This window comes from Anomalospiza imberbis, chromosome 16, assembly GCF_031753505.1.
Source record: "Anomalospiza imberbis isolate Cuckoo-Finch-1a 21T00152 chromosome 16, ASM3175350v1, whole genome shotgun sequence".
In the NCBI taxonomy this organism is placed as follows: domain Eukaryota; kingdom Metazoa; phylum Chordata; class Aves; order Passeriformes; family Viduidae; genus Anomalospiza; species Anomalospiza imberbis.
Genome location: NC_089696.1, coordinates 13,286,065 through 13,296,979, shown reverse-complemented (window position 1 = coordinate 13,296,979; position 10,915 = coordinate 13,286,065). Strand labels below are relative to the sequence as shown.

The window sequence follows — 10,915 nt, the reverse complement described above, 5'->3', positions numbered from 1 at the left end:
AAGAGAAGCAGCACGTGCAGGTGTAGAGCAAAGGGGAGGGGAAACAAAGCAGAGGAAGGGAGGGAACAAGTACATCTCCAAAGGGACAGGGTGTGCTGGCAGGGTGTTAATGCACCATTCACTCTCCTGCAACACTTGCACAAATCCACCAGGATTTTCAATGCATACTCACCAGGAAGGGATACGACAAACTTGGGAGATAAAAAAGCAACAGGCACTAGGACAGAAATACAAACAGCCTTAGACCAGAAGAGCAGCCTCAGCTCTCCTTATTCCTGTTCTCTGTTTCATTCACAATTATTTGCTCCTCTTTTCCAGTTCTCCTGCCCTCACACTGGCAGGGAGCCTGGAGCAGGCTCCAGGAGCTGGGTGACCATCCTCAGGGCCAAAGGGAGGGAGTCATTCACCTCCCTCTGAAACCGTGTGCTGGCCACGGGTGGGGTGAGCACAAACTGAGCCACACTGGGCATTTTCAGCAGGTTCAAGAGCTCAGTTGCACGTATAAGGATCTCCTCAAGGTCTTCCTCGCAGTAAACGGAGGTGGCAGCAGGGCTCTGCACAAATGTCCTCATCTTGGACAGGAACATGGACACTCTGAAGGAGAGAAGGACACGGATATCAGCTGGCAGGACCTTTTCACCCAGCCAGGTCACTACTTAAGTGTGCAAACTGCAACAGACTAGTGCAGGTGACAGAGCATTAGTCAGCAGATGAATCCACTCCTCTAAACTATGCCCTTCCACAGCTCACATCTGTCCTCTTGCAGTTGCCAGACTTAATTAATTAACACCAGCACACGCACACTCAGACCCATGACATCTGCACGTTTCAAACCTCTGCCGGTGCTCACCTGGGGATCAAGTCCTGGCTGCGGGCCGCCAGCTTGGTCAAGGTGGCCATGAGGACACTGATGGCACGGGGGGCACAGCTGGGGGTGCTGGCCTGTGGCCGGAGCTGGGTGATCTCAAAGAGCACAGCCTCGAGGGTCTCGAAGAACCGCGTGATCTGCTCCACTGTGCAGCGCTTGTCGTGGGACACCGACAGGAACTCGCCGACAGCCCACGCCTGGTGCCAGGGCGGAAGGGAGCACAGGGAAAGGGAATGGAATGATCTTTAAGGGATAGGAAATCAGGTGAGCTAATGCTAGGAGAGAGGAGAGTGCAGCTGGTGCAGCCTGTGGCAGCAGCAGCCCTGCTCACCAAGTGGGTGAAGATGGCCTCCTTGCTCTGGATGTTGCTGACTGCTCCCGAGAACTCCAGGATCTCTGTGGACAGCTCCACCACGAGCGCAGGGCGCAGCCCGCAGAGCATTGCCAGCTGTGAGCCCAGCACCCTGGAGCAGAGACAAGGGCACAGCTTGCACCAGGGCAAGGTGGTGGTGCCCAAAGCCAGGAGGGGCTGGCAGCACCCAGTCACTGGCACAGGGCTGTATCCTCAGGATGTTCCCAGCCGGGATGAAGGTGCAGCCCCCATTTTGCACCCTTCACAGATATGTCACAGCAGGGACTGGGTCATAACTGAAAAGGCTCCTGGGCTGCCCTGGGATGCCAGCAGGAAGGGCTGGGAGTTGGGCTGTGCCTCCTGTCTCATCTCACCTGTACACATCCTCTTTAAACGCTGGGATCTCATAGAGCTGGTCACTCCTCTGCAGCAGCAGCACCACCAGCTGGTTTATCAGAGACCCATCTGCAAACTGAAAGCCAGCCCTTGTTTCAGCAGTACCAGTGACATCCAGCAGCCAAACCCCAAAACAACCAGCCAGGTGAGACAGCTAGCAGAGAAACTGCCTGGTCTAGGAGGGGAGCAGTGCACAAAGCAGGTATCAGGCACTCTCTGTGCTCTCATCTCCTTTACAGCTGGCTGAGAGCACAGAATGAACCTGACACTGCTCCACAGAGCTTCTCTGTTTCTCTGGATCAAGTGGCCAGCTCAGTGCTAGTTCATTCCACCCTCCTCTAATGCACCCCTCTCTCAGAGCTGCAGCATCTTCACCATTTTGCTTCTACAACTGCTCTTCACATAACAAGAGATCCCTGCAGCACAACTGGGAACTGAACTCCCCCAAAAGGACCTACCTCTGCCACAACTCTGAAAAAGAGCTCCAGTAAGACAGGGACAGTCTCTGCACACTGCACCACCCTTGGGCTGCCAGCCAGGGATCCCAGGAGCTGCCGAAGTGGAACCAGACTGTGGGCAAAAGAAGAGTAACTGTTGAAGGTTTGTTCCCAGTTGCCTTTCCTTATTCCCCACAGTCCTTTGAGCGCTGGCAAAGCTGACAGAGGGAAGAGAAATCCCCCTCACGTCAGCTCAGAGCAGCTGTGCCTTTCCCAGTGATCCCAGTGCTGCCTCCCAGAGCTGGATGGCTGAACCACAGTCCAGACAGGCTCCTACCTCTCTGGAGCATCCTCGGGAGCAGACTTGGTGCGGAGGAGATACTGGAACATGCTCTTGTAGAGGGGATGGCGAAAGGCCTCCAGACACGTGGCCGGTTTCCCAGCCGGGTCAGCCCCGGCCTTCTCAGAGGCAGGAAGAGCTGCTGCCCTAGCAGGGAACACACAGAATGTGCTGCACTGTGAGAATGGGCCAGGGCAGAGCTGGGATCCTGAACACTGAACAGCAAGTTGGTCTAATCCAGGCTCTCTGAAGCCAGAGAGCCAACCTGATGAGCTCAGGCCCCCCATATTCAGGCAACAGTTCCAGACTTGCTTCTGTGTCATGCCTGGGAAAGGGAAAAATGGCACTCGGTATCCCTCAGTCATCCCAGCCCACCAACATCTGTCTCCAGGATGACTCTCTTTTCTAAGCACTCCTGAAAGAGTTGTAGTGTCAGGAGGACAAGGAAGAGCAGAGGTACACCCAGTTCCAGTCCAACCCCATCTTCATGGAAACTCACAGCTCCTAAGATCTCAGGAAGAAAATTCTGTGTGCCTCCAGGAGAACAAGGCTAAAACCAGGGCTAAGAGCAGGAAAGGAAGAATAGGTATTTCACCTCTGTATTGAGGTGGTAGCTCATGGAAACCTCAAACATGTGGAATCACTTGGAGCTGGATAGGGAACAGGGGAATGGCAACAGCTCCCTGAGCCCCAAAGACAGTGCAGTACTGAAATGTGAGAGCTGGTCACCTTCTCTTCCCATGGACAACACATTAGTAGAAACGCTGGGCTGACATCTGTGCAGCCTTGTGTTAACCTGACTGCAGTGATGCCTCTTGCTCTGTGCCAGCTGAGGCTCAGAAGTGTGCACTAGGCTTTGGTCAGTGTTAAGATGCTGATTAACGAGTCAGAAGGGAAGGTGCATTACCTCAGCTGGATGTCCAGAGCTGCTGTCAAACAGGGCAGGTCAAGCAGCAAATGGAAGATCTCAATGGTTGTGCCTGGATCCAGCAGAAATGGGAGAAGGTCCACAAACTCAGAGATCAGAGGTGGGCTGTTCCATGCCAGGAACTGCAAGGAACAAGCACAAACTGCTGCACTATTCCTGCTGCTCCACCACACACCCAGACAACTCCACACTGTGACCAGATGGAATAGGGAAGAGAAAGTCACTTAAAAGCAAAACCAGAGAAGTCTGAGGGTTTGGTCAAAACCCAGGAGCCTGTTAGAAGCTCAACACAGGCCTCTGGCAGCTGGTTCAGTGGCTAGCAAGCTGCAGCTTACTAAACTTTTCCAGAAACAAAGTGCTGTGTGCTGTGTTCACTGTGCTCCCCAGCCCTCTACAGTCCTGCCAGCGAGACTCTTCTCTCCTGGCAGTGCTGAACACACCCAGAACCCTCCTCCCCTTCAAACTCACACTTGTTTTGTGACAATCCTTCTTGCCTGTGCTCTCCCTCGCACTGCCATGAAGGCACATGGAGGGCTCTGGGGTGCAAAAACAAAGTTCTAGGGCACAGAAGGGGATGTGAAGCAGGCTCTCCCCTCTGCTGCTCCAACACTTTGTACCTTGAAGAGATTTGGGAAGCTCTGCCTGAATATGCTGGAGGAGTCTGTGAAGAGCTGGCTGTTGTCTTTGCAGAACTGGACAAATTCGAAGGCCAGTGATGGGCTGTGGAAGAGCTGAGCTGGGATATCAGTGAAGAGGTGTTTGTAGATGGCATCAGAGTCCACAGCTGCCAGTTTGCCTGGGAGGACACAGCACCTTGCTGAGCACAGCCCACCCAGCAGCCCTGCCAGGGCTCCAGGGACTAAGAGAGATCTGGGTTATGTTCCTTGAAAGACATCCCAACTCCTGTTCCCCTGGGGTGGGATCATCCATACCAGAGCACAGGCCAGGTGGAATTACCAACTCTGGCAGGCACAAACTGCCAGGACAAAAGGCTGTGCTGGAACAGGCAAGACTGGATCGTGGAGGAGGGGGTGGGAGCTGAAGACTTACTGTGGTTCAGGAAGAACTGGGCAATGGGCAGCAGTGCCCTGGCATAAGTGGCATCTGCACAGATTCTGCTGTGCAGGGTTTTCAGGAAGGAGATAGCACGGCACACGTAGGAGGAGTCCTGTTTGCAGATGATGTCCATGATTGTCACTGCCTCAATAAGACACTGCAGAGGAGCACAGAGTAAGACTGGAATGGGGGAAACCACAACTCCCAGAGCTTGAGCCCCACCTCTGTGTACTTACAGCTTTTTGCAGGTCTCCATCATCTTTCTTCAGGGGTCCTGCCAGAGAAGTGAGTCCAAGTTAAGACTTGAGCCCACACAGGAATATGAGGCTGTCAGTTTGAGCACTAACCCTGGCTTCAGGGCAGGCGGGAACACACACAGATCCTAAATTCAGGCCAATGAGAACCAAGTTCCACAGCCTCCCCTGCAAATCAAGGAGGCAGAACATAACTGCTGCCTCCCAATCCTTCCCAACACGCCAGCTCAGGGCTGGTCAGTGACTTGCCTCAGCAGCTGCAGCAGGCCCTATCCCTAGCAGCCTAACAGTGGATTCCAGGGAGTGAGATCCCAGCCCAAACACGCAGAAATATTTTGGAGAACACTGCCAAGAGGACTCCCAGGAGGGCTCACGGCAAGACTCACGGCGATTGCTCTGCTCGATGAGGCGCTGGCAGTACTCGAAGGCTTTGTCCCGCAGGCGCTCCCTGGGGGGAAGCAGCCAGCCAGCCGTGGCTGCAGCAGAGACCATGGATGTCACAGACCTGTCCACTCCTGCTTTGTCACCTACACAGTGAACACCACACGTGTCAGCTCGTCACAGGCATGTCACCCACGCAGCAGCCCAGCAACAGAAAGGCAGCTGACTGTTCCTGGGTGCAGAGTGAAGAACAGGAGGCTGAGGGAGAAGGGAATGTTACAAGAATACTAAGGAGATGCTGTCTCCCATCACCCAGACTTTCTTTCCTAGGAATCCACGGGGCTTTGTCTGAAAACAGGAGACTCATCCAATAAGTAATTCCCCAAGGAAGGATCAAAAAATATCATTCAGGAGGTTTAGTGATATTCCTTCCCAAACTCTTTCTGTTCCTAGTCCAAGATCTTGCCCATATTCCTGTCACTTAGAATGAGAGGATGGCTTTGGCTGGAAGGGACTTAAAGCTCATCCAGTTCCAAAGCCCCTGCTATGGGCAGGGACACTTTCCACTATCCCAGGTTGCTTCAAGCCTTGTCCAATCTGGCCTTGAGCACTTCCAGGGATGGGGCAGCCACAGCTTCCCCGGGCATCCTGTGCCAGGGCCTCACCACACTCACAGGGAATAATTTCTTCCTAATATCAAATCAGTTTGAAAGAGAGGAGATTGCTGGGTTGCTGGTGCAGCCACCTCATATGACATCTGAGAGCACACAGCCCTCTTGGGGCTGCAGACCACAGGGGCCTGCAGACCTTCAATCCCTACCTGGATTAAGGGTGTTCAGCTCCTTGCCCCCATAGCACAGCAGCCAGTTTCTCAGCATGGAGAAAGTCTGCACGTTGAGCCACTGGTCCTGTGTGTAGTGCTGAGCCACTGAGAGCACTGTGAAGAAATCTGTGGCAACAGCACCGTCCACCTCTGTGATAGGAGCAGGCTGAGAGAGAAGATACAGCAGGTCAGAGCCCAGGGAAAGGCTAAGTGAGAGGGCAGGGAAAACCCCACTGAGCCCACAGAGACAAGTAGCCCTTGTCTGGGGTCCTGCAGGAGGGCAGCTACGCAGAGAGAGAAAAGCCAGCTGTGCTGGATCCTTCTCCCCAGCTAAAACACGCAACTTTGACACTGGTCTCGTTTGCAATCACCTTCAACTCTGAAGTACATGGTCACTGAAAGACTCCTCTCTAAAAACTACTTCAAGGATCAAAGCTCTGGGTCTACAGCTGAACTTCTACATCTCAGAGCTGTAAATCCCCCTACTTTGCTTTCCTATGTGTCTCAACCACATATGCCACAAAAAATGCTGAAGAATAGCAGCACTTCTAGGCTACTGTTTTCCAAAAGAAGGTGATTCTGGGAACCCAAACCAGCAGGTAACAGACTAACAAACGCTCTTGTGAGGTCACCATGGCAACTCAGCACTCACCTGTTTGGTTCTGGGACTGGAGAAGAAGCCTCCAGAGGGTTGAGCCATTCCTTGCTGAATGCTTGCATACCTCAGCCAGTCAGCCAGCTTTTTACTGACAACATTGGTCTGTTCTGCACAAGGGAAGTGACAGGGTCATTGCTAGACTGAGCAGAGAATCAGCCTCTGCAACATGTCCCTGTTAACCCTCAATTGCTGTGCTTTTACTCCAGCCTGGATCACTCTCTGAACCAGCAATCCATAAAGAAATTGGTACCCCAAGGTGGATGCTCTATACTCCTCATACCACCTCAGCCAGGGAGTGAGTGCTGGAACCAAGGACTCTGCTACCAGATTGTTCCTTTGTCTCCATCCACAGCTGCTGTTAGGAGGAATGTACAAAAACACTGTCACTTTATTCGGGCACTGTCTGGCTTCAGCTCTGCAGCCAAAGGCACAACTCCCTCACTGGGAACTCACAGCAGCTGGGGCAGGTGATCCTTCCTGCTCTGCCATGCACCCAGCCCAACATCCTCCCCAAAGCCTCTCTGGCACACTGCATGAAGTACACAAACCTCACAGGAAACTCCCAGAAACTCACTCTTGCTCACAGCTCCCCAGCATTTTAGCCTAGGAGAGCTGGAAAGCTCTCCTAGGTTAACTCACCACTACCCACCCAGTGCTGCCTCTCTGATGAAGAGCACTTCTAGTTGTTCCTGCTGCTCTGTTGACCACATGCACAGGCACATCTCTGTTTCTCTCTCTCTCCTGGCTTGATGCTCTTCAGGATAGCTACAGTTTCATACTCCTGCTGCAACCTCAGCTATAGCACATGATCCTGTTATACAAATCCATGGCCAGGATTTGACAGGAAGGCCCAGTCCCAGTTCTGGGTGGTGGAATACATCTCACCCAGTAAGTTCCCTTTCCTCATAGCAGAGATGTCACTTTCCACAGCAGTTTCCAACTGAGAGCCTTCTGATCACTACCCAGACCACAGCCAGGTGGCAATCTCAGCCCTTCCTATAGATTTACCTTCTGTTAGAGATCCCGGGGAAAGGCTGAGGACATTTGCCAGGACAGGAAGAAGGAACTGAGCACTCTGACCCTCGGGCAGTCTTCTTTCCAGGACTTTCACAACACGCTGCCCCACAGCTGCCACTTCACCCTTATTTCCCTGAAAAATAAAGCAGAGGTAAGGATAGATAACCTACCATTACCAGAGACCAATCTCCTCCATCAGGCATCAATACCAAAGTCAAACACAAAAAGAACTCACAGCACAGGGAATTTTATCACTTTTTACAGAGATTTCTGCAATTTGAATTCACAGATCCCAAACTGTGGGGCTGCTTATGTGTGTTTTTCCACTGTGGAACTGCAGGACAGTCTCAATGCTGGATATGGGAGAGAGGAGCTTTGTGAGGCAGCATATAATAATACACTGCTAGTTTCTGTTTCAGTTCCTTTAGTTAAGTAGACTCAGATGAATGTCAGAAACACTGGAGACATTTCTAAGCACACAGTGAAACTCAGAACGAGAAGTTTCACAAAAATATTTTACAGGCACAATACAAGTAAAGAAGGAGAGGAAAAAGAGAAGTTTCCAGCTTGTTCCCCAGGCAGCACTCAGAACATGGAGATCCTCATGTTTGCTTCTCTTCATGGAGAATCTGGACCTTTGAAGTGTCATTTGCATTTACAGTTTTACATGTTTTGTAGGTTCTACGTATGTTTTTTTATATGTGAACATGAAAGCCAATATCATAAGCATAATAAGAAGAATATCTAAAATCTTTTGCTTTCCTCCCCAGGTTCAAGCAACCCTGATTTGAAATCTATTCCAGCAGCCAGCTCTAAAGGGTTCTTTTTTGCTTCCAGGAGCTCAGTGTCTAAACATTACAATTTTAAGCATTTTTTGTTGTTAAGTGCTATACACAAAAAATTGCCATTTTTCCCCATGCAAAGCAGAATAATGAGATCCTTTAAATGAACACAGAAATACCTCTGCTTTTCCCTACATACTTGCAATTGGTTTTTCACTCTCCTTGAGCTCAGGGAGGAGCTCAGGAGCAGGGAACAATCAAAAAGCAAATCCATATTGACAGGGGAAGATCTCTGATTTGACAGGTCATTTACCTGAGCCAGAAGGACGGAGGATACCAGGCTCAAGAGCTTTGTATCTTGAATCTCATCACAGGAGAGGATAAGATCATTGCAAGGTGACATCTCTCTCAGGATGGCAGCACATAACATCTGAATCTGCTCAGGACTTTTGGGCGAGCACAGCACTGTCTGCAACAGCTCCACAAACTTGCCATCGAGCCTGCAAGAGTCACAGTAAACATCACTGCAAGGCAAGAAAAGATCCAGATGTTTATTTCCTACACATTTTTGGCTTTGGGATGATCCCGCTTGACAGTGACTAATGCCACTCATCACCTTCATTTCTGAGTGCACTTCGACAGAGGGTTCAGTGACACCAACGCTTGTTAATCCCGCTGCAAAAGGAGACGGGCACCTTCTGCTTAGCACGGGGGCGACAGGCAAAGAGGGGCTTTGTGTTTCAACTGAACCTAGGGTTTTCAAGGCAGCGGGTTATTTTAAAGCCCTAACCCACGCCCTTCCTTTCTTGTTGGGTAGGAAGGTAACGCTTTGCTTCTCGGAGCAGCCGGGACACACAGGGGCACTCACCGGCGGGGGTACTTGGTGGCGGCCACCGTGAGGTGCAGCCGCTGCAGCCCATCCACGGCCTCGGGGCCCGGCGCGGGGCCCTGCAGCAGGGCGGACACGCGGGCGGCGAATCTCCGCAGCTCCTCCTCCTGGATCTCCCTGCCGGGGCAGTCGGGGCTGTCACGAAGCCGGGCCCCCACGCCGGGCCCTCTCGGGAGGCTCCGGGCGGGAGGCTCGGTACTCACCGCCCTCCCCTCCGCCCGAGCCCCCGCTCACTCCCGGGCGCGGCGCCCCCGCCAGCACCCCCGCCCCGCCCGAGGGGTCCGTGTTGCTGCCCCTGTGCCCCTGCCGCACCTCGCCTGCCGGAGGAAGCTCTCGGCAGCCGCCGTGAACATCCCGGCCCCGCCGCCGCCCGGGCCGCGCCACGGTACGCGGCCAAAGCCGCCCCCCATGGGCGGGCGGTACGCCGCGCCGGCTCCGGGGGAACGCGGCGGCTGCTGCACGAAGGTTCCGCCGGGCGGGAAGGGCTCGCAGAGGCCAGAGGTGACCAAAATCCCCGCTCGGGGCTGCTCACGGGCTGTCCGAGGTGCTGCTGTTATTATCCCACACCTCAGGAGCCTGGGCACAAGTTGGGCTCTGAGGCCACCCCACTCTAGGCACTCAGACCGATGGAGAACATCATTGTATGGCAGAGATGAGAGCTGGGGCTTCTACGGGAGTGACGGTAAAGGACAATAAATATATCAGCCTTTCCTGGAACCTGTTCATAAAACAGAGCTTTCCAAAACAGGAACGAGATGTTAAACCAGCTGCTCGGGTCTTCAGCACTGCCAGAAATTAAAAATCCATCAGGCCCTTCTCTCCCGGCTGCTAACACGGCTGAAGCTCTCGGCAGCACGCTGAGCACTGCCCTGCAAGGAGGAGACAGATGCCAGGGGATGGGATTTGGCACTTTGCCTTTGGTAATTCCCTGCCCTGTGCTCTCCTGGCATTAAAGTTCATTAGCACCATGCCTGGGCAATCAGCCAGCGGAGCAGCAGCACGTGGGGAGCCAAAGATGGGATCACTTTAAAAGACACCCCCCCCAGAAAAGGATCTGGACTAATACTGCTCACTGTGTACTGTGTTATTAATTTTTTAATTACTGAGTCAATTAAAAAAAATCCTCCCTGTAGTAACTGAAAAGAGACTACATGAAGGAGAGAAACTTTTTACAAGGGCATGGAGTGACAAAACAAGGGGGAATGGCTGCTTCAAACTGAGAGGGCAGGGTTAGATGGGATATTGGGAAGAAACTCTTCCCAGTGAGGGTGGTGAGACCCTGGCACAGGGTGCCCAGAGAAGCTGTGGCTGCCCCTGGATCCCTGGAAGTGTCCAAGGCCAGGCTGGACAGGGCTTGGAGCAACCTGGGATAATGGAAGGAGTCCCTGCTCATGTCAAGGATTGGAATGAGGTGGTTCTTTCTAACCCAAACCATTCAATTGTTCCAAAATTCTATGAATTACAGCTACTTTATGTCAATTGAGGCCTTAAAAGATATTACTATTTAATTTTGGAGCTAAGAATGTTTAGTCAACGTAAACCCGGAACTTAAATTGCAGCTTCATTAGAAGAAAAAGGAGGAAAAGCCTAACTACAAGACAGATAAAATACTGTTTTCTGATCTCACAGGCTTAAATGAAAGCAATTATTATAAATTACAGGGGAACACGCTAGAATAGTTTAACGTTCAAAATAACAATGTTTCACTTCATGACAAAACAAAAGCTGGAGCTG

General features: G+C 52.2%; 1 protein-coding gene across 1 annotated transcript; it reads right to left on the bottom strand.

Moving 5' to 3' along the window:
• Positions 1–130: 130 nt before the first annotated feature.
• AP5Z1 (adaptor related protein complex 5 subunit zeta 1) lies at positions 131–9,651 on the bottom strand. Its single transcript, XM_068207138.1, has 17 exons — positions 9,494–9,651; positions 9,161–9,298; positions 8,606–8,792; positions 7,502–7,643; positions 6,488–6,600; positions 5,833–6,001; positions 5,018–5,158; positions 4,614–4,651; positions 4,372–4,534; positions 3,939–4,117; positions 3,301–3,443; positions 2,391–2,540; positions 2,075–2,186; positions 1,595–1,692; positions 1,200–1,332; positions 851–1,065; positions 131–594 (listed from the first exon to the last, which is right to left on the bottom strand). The coding sequence occupies exons 1-17, from the start codon at positions 9,589–9,591 to the stop codon at positions 330–332; spliced, it is 2,484 nt and encodes an 827-aa protein (XP_068063239.1). The 5' UTR covers positions 9,592–9,651; the 3' UTR covers positions 131–329.
• Between the last annotated feature and the right edge of the window lie 1,264 nt (positions 9,652–10,915).

Excerpts from the sequence above, each read along its gene's own strand:
- AP5Z1 (XM_068207138.1), bottom strand. The coding sequence starts at position 9,591 with ATGGGGGGCGGCTTTGGCCGCGTACCGTGGCGCGGCCCGGGCGGCGGC. Across the intron at positions 2,187-2,390 it reads CCCGAGGATGCTCCAGAGAG|TCTGGTTCCACTTCGGCAGC; the intron begins GTAGGAGCCTGT and ends TTTTGCCCACAG. Across the intron at positions 595-850 it reads AGCCAGGACTTGATCCCCAG|AGTGTCCATGTTCCTGTCCA; the intron begins GTGAGCACCGGC and ends TCTCTCCTTCAG.